At 45.3% G+C, this 19,478-nt stretch overlaps 1 protein-coding gene across 3 annotated transcripts in view; it reads left to right on the forward strand.

The window, feature by feature from the left end:
* The window catches only part of INCENP (inner centromere protein), a 320,967-nt gene extending 301,898 nt beyond the window's left edge, over positions 1-19,069 (forward strand). For all 3 annotated transcript variants that reach the window (XM_030201189.1, XM_030201191.1, XM_030201190.1), the window contains one exon: positions 18,640-19,069. In XM_030201189.1, coding sequence (XP_030057049.1) covers positions 18,640-18,854 — 215 coding nt within the window. In that variant the 3' untranslated portion in view covers positions 18,855-19,069. The remainder of the gene's footprint in view (positions 1-18,639) is intronic.
* Positions 19,070-19,478: the final 409 nt, after the last annotated feature.

Genomic DNA, 19,478 nt, shown 5'->3' on the forward strand with positions numbered 1-19,478 from the left:
CAGATAGGAGGAAGGCTGTCCTCTTTTCTGGGCGAGTGGACCAGGGTAACTTCAGACGCTTGGGTTCTAGAAGTCATCAGAGACGGCTACAAGTTGGAGTTCTGCCGGCCTCTGAGAGACGGGTTCGTGAACTCTCCCTGCAAGTCTCCCCTCAAAGTGGCAGCAGTTCAGCAGACTCTAGACAACTTGCTCCGCCTTGGGGCGGTGGTCCCAGTGCCCGTAGAGCAGTGTGGCACAGGACGTTACTCCATTTACTTTGTGGTGCCAAAGAAAGGTGGCTCTTCTCGGCCTATTCTCGACCTCAAGGGAGTCAATCGGGCCTTGCGAATACGGCATTTCCGTATGGAGGCTCTCCGCTCCGTGACTGCTGCGGTACAAGAAGGAGAATTCCTGGCATCCTTGGACATCAAGGAAGCTTATCTGCACATTCCCATCTGGCCGCCTCATCAGCGCTTCCTGCGCTTTGCAGTGCTGGGGGCACTTCCAGTTCAGAGCCCTCCTGTTCGGGTTGGCTAAGGCTCCGTGGACCTTCTCCAAAGTAGTGGTGGTCATTCCGGCTTATCTCCACAAGGAAGAAGTGCAAGTCCATCCCTACCTGGACGACTGGCTGATTCGAGCTCCCTCCTTTGCGGAGTGTGGGAGAGCGACGGACAGGGTCATTGCTCTTCTGAGCTCCCTGGGATGGATCATCAACCGGGTGAAAAGTCAGCTGCACCCGTCTTAGTCCTTGGAGTATCTGGGTGTTCGGTTCGACACCCAAGTGGGCAGTGTTCCTGCCGGACAACCAGAGCCTCAAGCTTCAGACCCAGGTGGGCCGGTTCCTAGCCTCCTCAGCTCCTCGGGCTTGGGATTATGTGCAACTGTTGGGCTCCATGGCGGCCACGATGAAGGTAGTGTCCTGGTCCAGGGCCCATATGAGACCACTACAGCACTCTCTTCTGCGGCGCTGGACTCCAGTTTCGGAGGATTACGCAGTTCGCCTTCCCCTGGACTTGGTCGTGTGAAGGGCGCTAAGTTGGTGGCTGAGGTCAGACAAGTTGTCAGCCGGTATGCCTCTCGCATCCCCGGAGTGGATTGTCGTTACGATGGACGCCTGCCTGACGGGCTGGGGAGCCCACTGCCTAGGAAGGACAGCGCAGGGGATATGGTCGCCAGCGGAAGCGAAGTGGTCCATCAACCTCTTGGAACTTCTGGCCATTCGGATGGCGCTTCAAGCGTTCCTTCAGGTACTGATACTGAAGCCGGTTCGAATCCTGTCAGACAATGCCACGGCCGTGGCCTATGTCAATCGCCAGGGAGGTACCAGGAGCGTCCCCCTAGCCAGGGAGGCCATGAAGTTATGCCAGTGGGCAGAGGCGAAACTGGACCAGCTGTCGGCAGCTCACATTGCCGGAGTCCTGAATGTCGAGGCGGACTTTCTCAGTCGTCATACCTTGGATCCCGGAGAGTGGCAGCTGTCTGCCCGGGTGTTCTCGGAGATTACAAAGCGCTGGGGCATGCTGACCTTGGATCTGATGGCGACCTCGGCCAAGTGCCGCGGTTCTTCAGCAGAGGACGGGACCCTCGATCTCTGGGGGTCGATGCTCTTCTCCAGCAGTGGCCGGTACAGGAGCTTCTCTACGTGTTCCCACCTTGGCCTATGCTGGGCAGAATTCTCAGCCGGGTGGCGAAACACCCAGGCCGGGTGGTCCTGGTGGGTCCAGACTGGCCCAGATGCCCTTGGTATGCGGACCTGATCCGGCTTTCTGTAGACAGTCCTCTGCAGCTTCCAGCGGAGCGGGGTTGCATCAGGGTCCCGTGGTGATGGAGCATCCTTCCCCCTTTGGTCTTACGGCCTGGCTCTTGAGCGGAACGGCTGAAGAAGAAGGGTTTCTTGAACAAGGTCATCGCCACTATGCTGAGACCACGAAAGCGCTCTACTTCTACTACATACGCCAGGGTATGGCGTACCTTTGTATCATGGTGAAAGGCAGGATCCCTGTCGCGCTTCACGGCGCCAATTGCTTCAGTGTTGGCGTTCCTGCAAGAAGGTCTGGAGAAAGGTCCGTCGCTCATCTCTCTTAAGGTCCAGGTAGCGGCTCTAGCTTGCTTCAGGAGTCGCCTGAAGGGTGCTTCCCTGGCTTCTCAGCCAGATGTGGTGCGTTTTCTCAAAGGGGTTAATCACCTACGCCCTCCTCTGCACTCAATAGTGCCTACATGGAATCTCCATCTGCGGGCCTTGCAGAAGCCGCCCTTTGAGTCATTATCGCGGCTGTCTCTGAAGGACCTGACGTTGAAAGCGGTCTTTTTGGTGGCAATCGCTTCAGCCAGGAGGGTTTCCGAGCTCCAGGCGCTCTCGTGTAGAGAGCCGTTCCTGCGGTTAACGGAGGCAGGAGTCTGTATTTGCCCAGTGCCTTCCTTCCTGCCCAAGATTGTTTCTCGCTTCCATGTGAATCAGCAGCTTTGTCTACCCTCCTTCCGTAGGGAGGATTATCCAGAGGAGTATCGTGCTCTCAGATGCCTGGATGTTAGACGAGTTATCATCAGAAGTGACCAACGATTTCCGGAAGTTGGATCACCTGCTCGTGCTGTTCGCGGGCCCCCGTAGGGGTCTGCAGGCATCTAAACCTACCGTGGCACGATGGGTCAAGGAAACGATTGCGGCGGCTTATGTGGCCGCAGGGAAGGTGCCGCCTATCCAGCTGAAAGCTCATTCTACTAGAGCACAGGCGGCTTCGATGGCAGAGTCCAGGTCAGTTTCCTTGGAGGAGATTTGCATATCAGCGACTTGGGCGTCGGCTCATACCTTCTCACGGCATTATCGGTAGGACGTGGCAGCACGGGCCGAGGCCCAGTTTGGAGCTTCAATGTTGCGTTCTGGGATTTCCATGTCCCGCCCTGGGTGAGTACTGCTTGGGTACATCCCTCCAGTCTATGGATTGATACTCTTGATGATATGGAAGGTAAAATTATGTATCATACCTGATAATTTTCTTTCCATTAATCATAGCAGATCAATCCATAGTCCCTCCCTGATATCTGTACTGTTAGTTCTAGTTCAGTTATATTTCAGGTTCAAGTTTAGACTTCAGTTCCTGTTCAGGAGGACTTCGAGTTCAAGGTCTTCCACTTGGATTTCCCTGGAGTTGGGACGACTTTGTGTTACAGTGAGCTGCTGCTTCTTTCCCCCCGTTTCGACGGTGGTTTGATTTGTAACTAAATTATGCCAGTGCTCCCTCCCGCTTCGTGTGGCAGTAGGGTAGCTTTGTTTCCCTCTTGCTTTGGCGGTGATGAGTTAAGCCAGCTCCTCTCACGGTTGCAGTAGCAGGATATGCCAGTTCCCCCGCGTCGGCGGGTGTGGGTGCCCCCCCCCCTGCTTCGGCGGTGGTTGGGTGGCGAGTGTCCCTTTTTGGGTGTAATGCTCTATGTTTGGTGATTCCTGCGGATGGAGCTTTGATATTGATTATACTGAGGATTTCCTGGTAGCACATGACCACATATAAAGAGGCAAAAGAGTGCTCTCTATCTCCACCTGCTGGTAGATGGACACTACCCACCAGTCTATGGATTGATCTGCGATGATTAATGGAAAGAAAATTATCAGGTTTGATACATAATTTTACCTTCTTCTGGGGCCACAACAGCCACTGCATTGAGAGTGAGGTAAACAATGAGCCTGTTTTTATTTTGGGATGAAGAACATTCGTGAGTGCCGCCAATGTCTGACCCTAAACATAGAAGAAACTGACATCAGCCTAAAATAAATATTGGGAGTTCACTGCCTTACCGCCTTCTGGGTTAACTGCCTAGACTAAAAACTAAAAGGTGCAGTGCCACATACATTTAAGAAATAAATATGAACCAGTGGCCCACAGTAATTTGACTGGAGAGTATTGTAGGCTGGGAAAGACTGAGGGATGAAAAGGAGAATCAGGATACAGACTTCCTATTCTACTGTTTTGTAGGGTGAGAGCAGGAGAGAGGCCCTGGGTGAAAAGGGGAAGGCTGGGACTGGAAAGTTGAGTGATACAGAGAGGCAGACCCCTGGTGATGAGGGCGGGCACTGTGAGAACCTGAGGATTGGAGGACAGGGAGTGTGTAGATTGAGAGAATAAGTGGAGGGGTGGGGGAGATGCTCAGGAAGGGTAGAGTAAAAGGATTATAAGTTTTGAGTGAGAGAAGGTATCTCGGGGGGTCAGGAAAGAGCCTCAGGATTAGAGGGAAATGAGCAGGGATTAAGTGCGTAAATGAGATCTGTGGGGGAGGGGGAGGACGAGTGTGGGGACTAGAGGATTGGGTAGGGAAGAAGAAACGAGAGTGGGGACTTAGAGGCATGGGTAGAGAAGAAGAGTGAAGTCCCAGATGGGAAGGCAAGAACAAGAATTAAGAGGCTACGTGGTGACTGGAGATTATATGATAACCCATGTTCAATATTTTCCTATATCTGTCCTGCTTCTTTGATCTCAATCAGGGGTGCCAGAATTCCCCTTCCCAGAGATCTATGTTCCAGCAGCAATGTTTAAAAATTGTTGTAATTCACAGTTTAGGCCATCCAAGCTGATGCATGCTATAGGGCCTACATATGTACCAGCTTGAAGACCTCTGTTCTTTTTCTTTTGTTTGTTTTTTTAGCTATGTTGCTGCCTCTGCTTTAGATCTCTGGGCAAGTGGAATTTGTAGCTCTTGATTTGATTTATTGATATATTGCATTAAACAAAAATGCATCAAAGTAGTAAAAGCAGTTAGGGTTTAAAAAAGGTTTGGATAGCCTCAAGGAAAAGTCCATAAGCTATTATTAAAATGGACTTGGGGAAATTCCACTGCTTATTTCTAAGATAAGCAGCATAAAATGTATTGTACTGTTTTAGGATCTTTCCAGGTACTTGTGACCTGGATTGGCCACTGTTGGAAACAGGATGCTGGGCTTGATGGACCTTCGATCTGTCCCAGTATGGCAATACTTATGTATCTATGTAAATTAATAAAATATAAACAATCATAGAATTAAAATATAAAAAACAATAAAATAAATCAATAAAAGCATCACCCATTCCTTCTCAGATATGCAAGGGAGTAGGAGCCCCCTCCATGGAGTGCCATCAGGGCTAAAGTCATCCTTTCACCGCACTCTTCCATCTTGTCTTTGTTGGAGGGGGCCGCTCAATCATCTGGATAAGATGGCATTGCAAATACTGTCCTTAATTTTGCTTTCTTTGTTGGATTATTTGTAGTAAATAATTAGCAGATTTTATACACACAGCTTCAGCTTTAGAAATGTTAATTTCTTTTCTTCATCTCTCTCACATACACCCCAGAATAATTCACTGCTGAGTCACTTTAAAGTTGAAGTAACAAAACATCTGTTTACTCACAGTTTGTAGTTAGATTATATTCAGACAGGCTTATATAAACATAATACTATACATTTGGATTATCAGCTCTTTCCATGTGCTTAGATGGTAATGGATGCTCACACCATAGATTCTCAGGCTAGGAGAGATCATGAGTTCCATGTGCTGTGCCTAATCACCCCCACAGGAAGTTGCATAGGTGTGACCTCTCTAGGCAATTCACATCAGAGGTCACAGAGTAATCACAGAGAAAAAATTGGTGACAGACAATGCATGTAAAATACAATACATTATTCCAACAAACCCCTTCTCATGCATAACTGTCATGCAATTATTAATTCATACAAAGTCCAAGCTTTATTCGCAGATTCTCAAAACGTTCTCTGGGTAACGGTTTGGTCATGATGTCAGCTGTCATCTCACTGGTGTGACAATAGTCTAGACTGATGACCCCTTCTTTCGCCAGCTCTCGCACGTTGTGATATTTCGTTGCGATGTGCTTGGTGCGTGACTGAACCTTGTCATTCTTTGACAGTCTGATGCAGCTCTGATTATCTTCCATTATCTGGATTGGTCTCTGTTCAGCTATTCCAAAATCCAGCAAAAGTTTTTCAATCCACATCAGTTCTCTGCATGCTTCTGATACAGCCACATATTCAGCTTCTGTAGAAGACAGACTCACAATACTTTGTTTATGACTGGCCCAAGAAATTTGTACATTTCCATACATAAACACATATCCACTTGTGGATTTATAATCAGAATGATCCCCTGCCCAATCTGAATCACAGTAACATATTAGTTTTGGATTACTATTGGCTGAAATCTTTAATTTACAATCAATGGTACCCTTTAAATACCTTACCATCCTTTTAACTGCAGTCCAATCTGATTTGGTAGGTGAGCTGACCCTTCTGCTCAAAATTCCTACTGCATTTGCTATATCAGCCCTGTATGTGGTAGTCAGATATAAAAGCTTACCTATGGCTGATCTATATTGGATGTTATCTGGTAAAGGTTCTCTTACTGTTTCATCCTTCAGAAAATCAGTGATCATGGGAGTGCTTACAACTTGGGCATCTTGCATACCTAAACTTTCAATAAGCTCATTTATTTTCTGCTTCTGGCTTAGAAGATAAGAACCATCATTTTGTTTCTCAATTTCTATACCAAGATAGTATGACACATTACCAAGTTCTTTTATCTCAACATTCAGGTTTAAATATTTTACAATGTCCTTGTACTCTTGCTCACTTTCGCTTGCAATGAGCAGATCATCAACAAAAGCTAAAATGTATGCATATTGTCCATTTCTGCACCTAGTGTACAAGCATTTATCTGCTTCACCTTGCTTAAATCCTAAATTTGTCAATATTTCATGCAATTTGTCATTCCAACATTTTGCACTTTGCTTTAATCCATAAAGACCTTTGTTTAATTTACACACTAGCTGTCTTTGTTTTGTATTTATGAAACCTGTTGGCTGTTCCATGTACAAGTCTTCAGTTATATCTCCATGAAGAAATGCTGTTTTCACATCAATGTGGTTGACTTGCATGCCTTTTGAGACTGCAATGCTCAGAAGTGTTCTAATTGTCGTGTGTTTCACTACAGGTGCAAACACTTCATCAAAATCTTCTCCATATTTTTGAAGATATCCCTTTGCGACTAATCTGGCTTTATACCTTTCCACTTTTCCTTGTGCATTCCTTTTTAACTTGAATACCCATTTGCATCCTATAGCTTTCTTGCCAGGAGGTAATTTTGTAAGAATCCAAGTATTATTTTTATCCAATGCATCAATTTCTTCTTGTGCAGCTTTACGCCATTCAGCAGCTTCTTCTGCTGGCATTTTCTCAATCTCATCCCATGTTAAGGGCTCTTGAGCTTCTGCTGACTTTGTTAGGTAAGACAGTCTTGGGGGTGGAACACCTTTGTTTTCCCTGGATGAGCGTCTGACAACAGGTTGGTCCGACCTTTCCGCATCCTCTAAATCTGAGAGTCCTTCTCTAATTGATTCCCCTTCTCCAACTGTACTGTCTCCTGCAATGATCCTTTCTGTGTCTGCTTCCTCTGCCTGTTCCTCGTTAGATACAGATGAGTTGCTTTCAGACATCTGCCTTGGTATGGCATTTATATACACTGGCATGTCTATTATGGTTCTAGTTTCATATTCTGGATGATAAGGCTCATCTGGGATAATCCAGCCTTTATCAACCCTTTTGTTTTCATCAAAATATGTAACATGTCTTATGCCAACAATGCCAGTTTTCAGATTCAAAATTCTATATCCTTTGTGTCCTGGAGCATAGCCAACTAAAATGCCCCTTTCTGTTGTGGAATCCAGCTTATGCCTTCTTTGCTTTGGTACATGAGCATATGCTGTACTTCCAAATGTTCTTATGTGTGACAGGTTTGGCTTCCTACCATGCCATGTCTCATGTGGTGTGCGCTCAGCGCCTTTAGTTGGCATTCTGTTTTGTAGGTACACTGCTGTGAGAATGGCTTCCCCCCATAGTCTTTTAGGGAGATTGCTATCTGACAGCATACATCTGGTCATTTCCACAAGTGATCTAAATTTTCTCTCTGCAACAGAATTTTGCTCTGGTGTATAAGCTACTGTTGTGATATGCTGAATGCCTTCTTGTTCTAGAAATGTGCGCATGCTTTGTGAAGTGAACTCACCACCATTGTCGGTCTGAAGAACCTTTGGTTTTCTTTCAAATTTATTGCTCACCATGGCTACGTATTTCTTCAGCATGTCTGTGACTTGACTTTTTTCTTTCAGCAAATAGGCCACACAATATCTAGAGAAATCATCCAAGAATATTAGCACAAATCTGTTATTTCCCAATGATGGGATATTAAACGGTCCACATAAGTCACTGTGTATTAAGTCCAGTACTTTATTACTCCTATTTCCTGTGTATGCAGGAAATGAGGGTCTCACACCTTTTTGAGTAACACAGTCTATGCATTTCTCCATTTTACCAGTATCTGCACTTATCTGAATGCCTGTGGCTAGTTGCCCACTGTGAAGATCCTGGATCACCTTAAAATCACGATGTCCCAGGCGGCGGTGCCAGATTTCCAGACTACATTTACCATCATTCTTCCTTACTTGCGCCAGATGTGAGGCTTCACCTGAAATGCTCAGTTTATAAACATCATTATGCATAAAAGCTTCAGCATACACTTCATCATTTTTAGAGATTGTGCACTTACTGTTTTCAAATCCCTTCTTATCTAATGTAGATACACTAAGCATATTGCAAACTGCTTGGGGAATATACAAGACATCACTTACAGGAATTTCTTTAACTTCATTAGACACTTTGCATTTTAAGAATCCAATGCCTTTTGCTTGGATCTGAGTAGTCCCTGCGTTTGCAGTTTGAAGAATACCTTCTTCTGGACTCATTTCCTGAAAGAAATCCTTACAATTGGTTAAATGGCATGTGCTCCCCGAATCCAAAATCCAAGTACTTTCATTTGAATTATTATTTACCATAGTCAAAGATTTTTCTGCCATTAGAAAGCTCTTATGTTTATCATTGTCTTTTGTACATGTCCTGCTTGGAAAATTCTTTTGTTCCATTGGCTTAGGTGAGCTAGAGGGGGTGTTTTGTGTTTCCTTACACCATTTAGATACATGTCCCTCCTTTCCACATGAATAGCAAATCAGCTTGCCCTTGGGTGGAGTTTTCCCATAGCTCCGCCTTCCTCTGTTCTTTGCCAAGAAATTTGTTTCATTTCTCTCTGACTTGCTTTGAGAACACATCTCCTCAGAATCATTAATTATGCATTCCTGCCTCAGTTTTGATGCTGCCTGTTCAAAAGATTGCCCTTCAATGGCTTCATTTACAGACCTAAAAACATCAAACTTCTTTGATAGTGAGGTAAAAAGAAATGCTCTTTTCAATGCATCACACATGGGAATTCCAGAAAGTTCTAACTTTTGAAATGAAGACATAAGATGCATAATGTGATCATTACATTTACTTTTATCCCTTAATTTGGGCTCATTTAACTCTGCTAACCAAATTGGTTGCTGTTTTGCATATGTAGTTGCATACATAGTTCTCAGTTTATATAAAATTTCGTTTGCTGTATCTTTTGCCTCCACTAATATGGCTTGTTTCTCTGAGAGAGCTTCCAAAAACATGCACTTCACATAATAGTTTGCATTGTCCCATTCAGCCATATTTTCAGCTGTTCTGTTTTGGTCTAAACATATATTTAATTTCTTTGCTTGAAGGAGACATCTGAATCTTAGTTCCCATTGCTGATAATTAAATTCAGTTAATTTAGGCACCTTGAGAGAGTAGAAAAATGGTGAATTTCCTCCCTCAGCCATTTCTTAGCCTGTTTGGTGTGTGGGGGGAGAGAGAGACAGACTGAATCTTTCTTTTAAAACTTAAGAGAAAAAAATGTGGCTTTTTCACTGCCTGGTAATATTTCTCCCTTTTTCAATTCCTGGGCTGGGCCCATAACCCTTTTGTTGGATTATTTGTAGTAAATAATTAGCAGATTTTATACACACAGCTTCAGCTTTAGAAATGTTAATTTCTTTTCTTCATCTCTCTCACATACACCCCAGAATAATTCACTGCTGAGTCACTTTAAAGTTGAAGTAACAAAACATCTGTTTACTCACAGTTTGTAGTTAGATTATATTCAGACAGGCTTATATAAACATAATACTATACATTTGGATTATCAGCTCTTTCCATGTGCTTAGATGGTAATGGATGCTCACACCATAGATTCTCAGGCTAGGAGAGATCATGAGCTCCATGTGCTGTGCCTAATCACCCCCACAGGAAGTTGCATAGGTGTGACCTCTCTAGGCAATTCACATCAGAGGTCACAGAGTAATCACAGAGAAAAAATTGGTGACAGACAATGCATGTAAAATACAATACATTATTCCAACATTCTTACAAAACTAAAATTTTTGCTTCCAAATAAGCACTAGCTTTAGTGCTCTAAACAACTGAGGTTAGACTGAAATATATTTCCATAGCATTCTTCTAGACCGTCACAGATGAGTTATGCATTCCTACCAGCAGGTGAAGACTGAGAATACACTGAATTTCCAGTAGGCATATGTGGTCTGTGCAGTCACCCTGAAAGTCGGTCTATTCTCAGTCTCAGCAGATCTGTGCATTCCCAGTGGGTTCCTTTAAAATTTTTAAAAAAGGATTTTTTGATTCGGGGAACACTGGTGAGACCACAGCAAGAGGTAGTATTTTTGTTGGGTCATAAGCCAATTCACAAAAAAAAAAAAAATAAAGGCACAAGTGACATCCTTAAAAGAGGTTTTTTTTTTAGACTTTGACAGCTTCGAGCCATATGATTTATTTTGGTGGAAGAAGATTTTAGATCAGTGTTTCAAGCTGTCTTGTTGCCCCAATTGGATTATTGTAACTCTATGTGTATTTCAGCTAAACAAATGAGACAGTTGACGCTAATGCAGAATACGGCTATTAGATTAATTAGTAGGACTCAGCGGTTTGATAGCATCTCTCATATCATACTTTCCATTGGTTAACAGTGAGTAACTGTATCAATTTTAAAGTACTTTGTCTTATTTTAAAATCGATATTTGGCTTGAATTCTGAATGTTTGACAGAGTTATTGGTTTTCCCTTCAATGAATAGGTTTTCTTAGGACTTTGAACCTTGGCTTTCCTTCTTTAAGAAATATTTGGTTTAAATCTTTTTTGGAAGCTTCTTTTATCTTTTCAGGAGTTAGATTATGGAATAAGCTTCCTCTGAATCTAAGGCAAGCATCTTACTTTCTTTTTAGGAAAATGTTAAAAACATATTTGTTTGAAAGAGGCTCTTAATTATTTCTGATTATGTATCTATATCTATTATTCCTTCATTCATTTTGAAGTTCTATTAAATACGTTAACCGCTTTAAATTCAGCTGGATTATAGCAGTATAGAAGATCTTGATAGAATTGAATTGAGTTTTTTCAAATGCCTGGCTGACTTTTCCTGCTTGCCAGATGGGGACTGAGACCTAGAGCCAAGTCCCTTCCCCACCCCCACCCCTCCTCCTCATGATGGTTTTTTTTCAGGCTACCTTGTTTGTTTCCCCGGTTCTCCCTTGCTGCTCTTGGGCAGAGGGAGAGGGGTCTGCCTACAACCTTTTCCCTTGTTGGTCCGTTGGTTGCTCTGAGAGTGAGCATTACTAATACAAAAAAAAAAGCAACAGAACAAAGAGCAGACTCAGCAATGTTTTCACGGGGGGAGAGTGCTTGAGCACTTACCAGTTGCCTTTTAAGGGCAGGCTGCTCTTCGGGGATGAGCTGGACAAGATCGTGACAGATCTTGGCAGTTCTAAAGGCAAGAGGTTGCCGGAGGTCAAGGCAAGGGCCAGTGGTGCTTGAGCACTTACCAGATACTCTGCAGCTGTTTCTCGTGGGCCAGTGGGGTGCTCCATAGGGCTCACGCTTATATGCCCGTTAGCCTTGTCACATGGGCTGCAGTGCAATGGCAACGCTACCAGAGCACTGTCCAGTGTGTTGACTCTGTGCTCAGTGCCACTGGACAGCTGCGCCTTCTGTTTGGGGGATCAGGCCGCACCTTCCTCTGTGTCGGCAGTGCTGGGCCAGGTGCTGGTGAGTACTACAGAGGTTGCAGGGGACGCGGAGCAGTGGTCGTGTTTTCAGCGGAAACTACTGCCATCTTGGATGCCTTGCCACCTTCTGATCTACCGTGTCTGTACCTAATCTCTACAAGGGAGTCGGCTGCATCGGGTGTGGTGCATCCTGTTCCTCTAGTGGTGGATTTTCCCCCTGATATTGTCCTCGCGATATACTGTCCCTGTCAACGCCAGTAGAGAGCTCAGCAGAGGGGTCTATTACAGGGGTCATCCTCTAAGAATAGGCATGTGGATTGGGCTTTAGATGCTGTGGAAGAGGCTACATTTGTGCCTTCTGAGGAGGAGTGTGATTGACTTATGGAGAATCTTGCTGTTTCAGAGCACATGGATGACAGCTGGGCGGAGGACTTGCCTTTGGGAGAGGATTTGTGTGTGGTCTGTATTTTGCTGCGGGACGAGCTCCAGGAGTTGCCCAGGTGTTAGCCACTCTCCGCTTTGAAGATACGTCTAAGGAAGCCCCTTGGACAGTGGACCCACTTCTGAAGGGTATCTGCAAGTCAGCAAAATTTTTCTCTATGCATCAGGATATTAGGGATGTCATCCAGATCCAGTGGAATGCTCCGAACACCCCTGTTCAGTTGGCATGCTCTATATGCGTCTATACCCAATTTCTAAGGAGGATCAGGAGCCCTTGCATCCGCCTCAAGTGGATGCACTGGTGTTTATGGTCACCAAGAAGATTACGGTCTGGTGGACAGTGGCACAGCTCTGACGGATCTGCAGGACTGTCGAATGGAGACCCTTCTCAAGCAAGTTTTTAATGTGGCGGTGCTAGGCTTCCAGGCAGCCATTTGTGGTGGCTTAGTGGCTCGGACCTGCTTCCATTGGGCTGAGCATGTGCTTGATCTGGTCTCTCTTGGACCAGGTGGTGGCCAACATTGAGATGGGGACTTTTTTTTGTCTGTTCTCTGACTGCTTCGTGTGGCGGTGAAGTCCATGGCCCTGAGTATTGCGGCTAGGAGGTCTGTTTGTGCGGCTGGTCAGCAGATGCGGCCTCCAAGTCCAAGCTTAGCAAGTTTCCCTTTGAAGGTACGCTGTTGTTTGGAGAAGAGTTAGATAAGCTGATCAAGAGCTTGGGGGATACTAAATTTCCACTTCTTCCGGATGATAGGCCTTGTTCGAGGACCTGTGCCTTGTCGCACTAGGAGTAGGTTTTGTGAGGCCCAAAGATATCATCCTGGCAAGAGTGTGCTGCTTGTCAGCAACATGGTCAGGACTGGTTAAGGGAATTTAGGTGGACCCACATTACCGCAGACTAGTGGGTTCTCAAGATCATTTGGGATGGTTACGCTTTGGAGTTTGCTCATCCCTAGCAAAATATGTTAATTTTGTCACCTTGTTGGGTGCGCTGAAAAGTCCACACGGTTTGACAGACCCTCGGTCGTCTTCTGGCCCTTCATGCTGTGGTTATGGTCCTGGCCAACAAACTGGTCCGACCACTACTCCATCTACTTTGTGGTTCCAAAGAAGGACTCCTGTCCCATTCTGGATCTCAAGGAGGTCAATCGCCCCTTGTGGGTTCCATCCTTCCATATGGAGACTCTCAAGTTGGTCTTTACCGCGGTACAGCAGGGGAAATTTTTCACCTCTCTGGATCCTTACCAAGGCATATTCCCAATCGTCAGACTCATCAGTGGTCCTTTGCTTTGCCATTTTGGGCAGACATTAGTTTTGTGTTCTCCCTTTTCACCTGGTCACGGCTCCTCGCACCTTTTCTAAAGTGATTTTGGTGGCAGCAGCCTTGAGGCAGGAGGGAATCCTAATCCATCCTTAACCTCAGCAACTGGCTTGTCCAGGCGACGTCCTTTCACAGTGTTGGGACACGGCTCAGGTCGTGCAGTTGCTTCAGGAGTTGGGTTGAATGGTCAACTTAGCCAAGAGTTATCTCCAGCCTTCTGAGGTCTTGGAATATTTGGGTGTGTGTTTCAACACAGTACAGGGCAGAGTTTTCTTGACCGAGGAATGGGTTTAGAAACGCCAGGGACAGGTGTCATTGCTCTCTGCTTCAGTCCAGAAGTCCACTGGTGAAATGGTATCTGCGGGTGTTGGGGGTCCATATTGGCAACCCTGGAGGTGGTACCTTGGGTGAGGTCTCATATGCGCCCTCTGCTGTCGGTGCTACTCTCATTGTGGTCCCCTCAGTCTCAGAAGCTGGAGATCAGGTTGCCTCTTTGGTCCTTGCTGATGGCCAGTTTGTGCTGGTGTCTGGATCATTCTCATCTGGTAGTTGGGGTCAGTCTAGTGTCCTTGACTTGGACAATGGTCACCATGGATTCCAGTCTTTCCAGCTGAGGAACTCATTTTGTGGGTCACGTGGCCCTTGGGAGCTAGTCTGTCGTGTAAATGGCCTTGTCTATCAATGTCCTGGAAACAGGGTGATCTGCCTGGCCTTGGCCACATTTCGAGTTCCTCCTGGGGATGGCGGAAGGCAGTGCAAATGTTCTGTCAACACCTCGGCTGTGGCGTATCTCAATGGTAGGGGGGGGGGGGGACAAAGAGCCCTCGGGTAGCAAGGGAGGCGGGCATTCTCTTTGTGTGGGCAGAGGACCATCTCGTGGATCTTTTGGCAGCTCACATCAGGGTCGACAATGTGCAGGCTGACTATCTCAGTAGTCATCTTCTGCATTCCAGAGAGTGGAGGCTCAATCCACAGCTGTGTGTGCTCATCCTTCGCAATGTCTGTCAACACCCAGGTCCCCCATTTATTTTTTAGCAGGAGTAGAGACAGTCAGGCGGGGGGCCTGGATGCATTGGTGCAGCCTTGGCCTACATTGGGGCTCTTTTTGTGTTTCCTTCCTGGTCTCTCATGGGCAGGGTGATACAGTGCATACAGCGCCATCAAGGGCTGATGATTCTGATAGCATCCAATTGGCCCTGAAGACTATAGTATGGAGACTTGGTTCAATTGCTAGTGAGTCAGCCTCTTCATCTGCCCAGTTCAGCCACCCTTCTGGCGCAGGGGCTGGTGTTCATGGAAGACCTGGCCCGATTCTCTTAATGCCTGGCCCTTGAGCGGGCACGCTTGAAGAAGCGGAGTTACTCTGCCCCAGTCATTGCGACTCTTTTTTATCATCTTGTAGGCCTATTTCCATCGCCTATATGCGCGTTTGTTGGATCTTTGAGGGATGATGTCAGGTTCGCGGCATTGTGCCCCTGAAAGCCTCTCTTCCCAACATTCTGGATGTTTTGTAGGCTGGCTTCGTTGTCTCTCAAGGTGCAGGCCTGTTTTCAGGGGCAAGTCCCTGGCAGTTCTCCCAGATGTGCAGCACTTCCTGCACGGAGTGCGACTTCTCTGGCCCCCAGTTCGGCCAGCCATCCATACCACCTTGAGGTTTTAATCTCATTCTGTCCTGGTCTCGGCATCCTTTATTATTATTACTACTACTAATCATTTCTATAGCACTACTAGATTTACACAGCACTGTACACTTTAACATAGAAATGGTCCCTGCTCGACAGAGCTTACAATTTAATCAGGACAGACAAATAAGGGGTAAGGGAAATACTTAAGTTGGGAATAATAAAACAGGTATGGATACTAAACAAGTCAATAGGGGTTAGGAGTTAAAAGCAGCCTTTAAAAGGTGGGCTTTTAGCCTAGATTTGAAGACAGCCAGAGATGGAGCTTGACGTACTGACTCAGGAAGTCTATTCCAGGCGTACGGTGCAGCAAGATAAAAGGAATGGAGTCTGAAGTTAACGGTGGAGAAAAAGGGCATAGATAAGAGAGAGTTACCCAGTGAATGGAGTTCCCAGGGAGGAGTGTAGAAAGAGATGAGGAGCTGCAGAGTGAATGCACTTGTAAGTCAATAAGAGGAGTTTGAACTCTATATGGAAACGGATAGGGAGCCAATGAAGTGACTTGAGAGGGCTAACGTGAGCAAAGTTACACTGGCAGAATGAGTCGTGCATCAGAATTTTGAACAGATTGAAGGGGAGCAAAATGGCTTAGTGAGAGACCTGTAAGAAACAAGTTGCAGCAGTCTAAGCAAGAAGTGATGAGTGTGGATAAGGGTTTTGGTAGTGTACTCAGAAAGGAAGGGGCTACTCTTTTGACCAGTTGTATTGGAGTTACAGGTGTTGTCTGGTTCCGTTCCTGCTATTTTTTCTGGATAAAGTGGAGCTTTGGTTGGTCCCTTCCTTCCTGTTTAAGGTGGTGTCTCCCTTTCATGTCAATTAGTTTGTGGTCCTTCTGGTGCTTGGGGATCGTTCAGGGTCAGAAGATCCGTGCAGGCTCCATTGTTTGGACATGCAACGGGCACTCCAATGTTATTTCCTTGTTTCTCAGAAGTTTGGGCAGACTGATCGGCTTTGTGCTCGTCGGGGGCTCTCGGCAAGGTGCAGCGGCCTCTAAAGCAACCATTGCTTGGTGGATCAAAGAGGCCATAGCGTCAGCTTGTCTACTTCATGGAAATGTGGTACCAGAATTCTTGAAGATGCATTTGACTAGGATGCAGGCCTCTTTCTGGGCAGAACATTCCTTGGTGATGTCTCGACATTTGCAGGGTGGCTGCTTGGTTGTCCTTCACACTTTTGCACATCGTTATCGGTTATTCAGGTGCGCCAGGATGCGGAGTTTAGAGCTCGTGTGCTGGAGTACAGGCTGCAGAGTTCCCACGCAAGAGGTCACTGCTTTGGTACTTCCCCATCTGTGATGGTCTAGAGGGACACTGTGGAAGGAGAAATTAGGTCTTGCCTGATAATTTACTTTCTTTTAGACAGTCACAGAGCCCACTTTTTTTTTTTTTTTTCCAGGGCGGCAAAAGGCAGTTACCAGGGTATATGATGACCGTAGAAGATAACTTTCACACTCGCATTGACCAGAAAAAAAAAGTTTTTTGTGTTGAATTCATAATTTTATACATTGGCAGCAGTGTAGCAGGAAGACAGGGCTGTTGCCCTGACCCTGGTCCTCACAGCTTCTTCAGGGGTTGTGTTTGGTGCTCTTCGGCTTGTTCCCTTTTCTTGCTGGTGGTCTCGGCCTCTTCTGCATTTCTATTTGTAGACTGACTTTCAGAGGACTGCACAACCCACTTATTCGCCTACTAGAAGTTCAGTGTATTCTCAATCTTCTTCTTCAGGTAAGAGTGCCTAATCCATCAGTGATAGTCTAGAGGGACTAAAGGAAAGCAAATTAGCAGCTAAGACCTCATTGCTGCTTACTCTATTCATGTCAGTTTGCAATAGTACTTAAGTATAGTGTGCAATTCTGGCTACCCCATCTCAAAAGATACAAAGGGCAGCAAAAATGAGGCAAGAACAACATCTTAATGAAAAAAAAGTTGAACAAGTACTCTTCAGCTTAGAGAAGGAAGATTCTGAGAAGATGATAGTGGTTTATAAATCATGAGTGGAATGGTAAATGCGAACATTGTTTACTCTTTCAAATAGTATTAATAGATATCATTTGGAGGAAGTATTTTTTGACAACACAAATTAGCTGTGGAATATGTTGCTAAAGGATATGGTTAAGGTTAGTAGGTGCATAGCCAGACCTTGGTTTTTGTGCATACATTGAGGTGAGGGCTTCCGCTGGCAGGGCTTAAGGACCCCCACCAGCTAAAGCGGCAGACAACACCTCAGTTTGAGGGGGGCTGGAACACAAAGGCCCCCCACTGCTTAATAGTATTTCTTGAGGACAGGACCATTAACAATTATTGTTCAAGTAGACTAGGATCACTATCCCGTGAGTAAGTAACAGCGAATGGATCTCCCTGTTATGATTGAAAACATAAGATGTGCCATACTGGGTCAGATCAATCCATTAAGCCCAGCATCCTGTGCCTGAGAATGGCTAAGCCAGGTCACAAGTACCCAGTAGCATCCCAAAGAAAATCCTGTCTGGTTATACCCAGTGATAAGTAGTGGCTTTCTCTAGTCAGTGTGGCTAATGGGTTTTGGTCTTTTCCTCCAGGAACTTGTCTAAAGCCAGCTGTGCAGACTGCTTTCACTAAGTCCGTGGTCAACAAATTTCAAGTTTAACTTTGTGCTGAGTGAAAGTGTTTTCTTTCTGCTATTTTAACTCTCGGCCATTTTTATCCAAACTGAAGATCTGGAACCTGTTTAGCCTCTCTTCATTTTGGTTGCCCTTCTCTGAATATTTTGTGGTTCACTTCTTTTTCTTCATCTTCCATGCATCTATTTTTAGCAGTCTCGGCCCTCATTTATGGAACGCCCCTGAAGACTTTCTTCTTAAAACTCACCAATTCTGTCTAGGTTTTGGTGTTCCTTCCTAGTAGTCTCCCTCTTATTTTCTCTATCCGCTGTTTCTCTCTTTATATTATGTTTTGTTGTAAACCGCATAGTCGCCTTTACTGGCTCCCGTGTGGTATATAAAATGCTGTGAAGAAATAAAAATAAATTGTTGTCCTTTGAAATGAAGTGACCAGATCTGCATACAGTAACTTGGGAAGCTTCTGTGGCAGACAGGATACTGGGATTGCTGGACTTGTGTAGCATTTGAGCTTTACTGCTTTTATTCAGCATAGGTATGGGGAGATCTGCAGAATCACAGGGACAGCATGTGTTGAAGGGGGTGGGAGGGGGAAAGACTTGCCTTTTAAAGTGGCAGAGAATGATTGTGTATGTTAGTGGGCAGTACTACCGTCTAACAATGTTAAATCTTTCTCCCCAGGTATGCTGCTAAATCAGGCTATCCGCCACCAGTACTATAATCCTGTGGACACCGACAGCCGGTTTGGCAGAATTGACAGCCCTAAACTGGAGGACATGTTTAACAAATCCAAACCACGTTATTTCAAACGCACAAGCTCTGCTGTTTGGCACTCCCCACCCCTGACTAGTAACCGGATCAATCTGCCCATACCATGTGGTCTGAAAAAGTACTGAGCCTGACCAGCCACTAGACTGCTCTTGTGCTGTAAATAACGTCCACAAATGTGCTTTCTGTCTGTCCCTTGCTGTTGCCATAGTGAGTCTTTCTATTTGTTTTTACATGGGTGGGGGGAGTGGTGATGCAAGAATGTTTAGTATTTTATCTAATTTTTAGTTTTCCATGAAAATAAAGCTTGAATATAACAGTAACTGTTATATTTTAAAAAGTTCTCCTGTGTTTTCTGACTGGAAAAATGTTTCACTTTTGCTTATCTATTTTGTGTGGGATGTTTGTTTTTAGCCAAATATGGTAATGGACTATTCCTGGGAGAAGGTGGCAAGAAAAAGGTCAGGGCATGCTATTGAAGGAGCTCCCAACTGTGATTAACTTTAGAGAGTTCTAGAAAGTAGGGACCAGAACTCTGTAGCTATATTAGACAAGCAGGTCATGGTATCCATCTTTCCCCTTCCCCCCTTAAGATACTAAAACAGTTGTTGATCCTTCTTTTCAGATATTTCTCACACTCTGGATTCAGAGAAGTGCACCAAAGATTGCTTGTGCAGTCAGACACCCATATAAAAACTGTACTGAAAGCAATTTTATCATTCAACATCTCTTTGACCAGATTTTCTTAGCAG

The sequence above is a fragment of the Microcaecilia unicolor genome, chromosome 4 (genome assembly GCF_901765095.1).
Source record: "Microcaecilia unicolor chromosome 4, aMicUni1.1, whole genome shotgun sequence".
Lineage (NCBI taxonomy): Eukaryota > Metazoa > Chordata > Amphibia > Gymnophiona > Siphonopidae > Microcaecilia > Microcaecilia unicolor.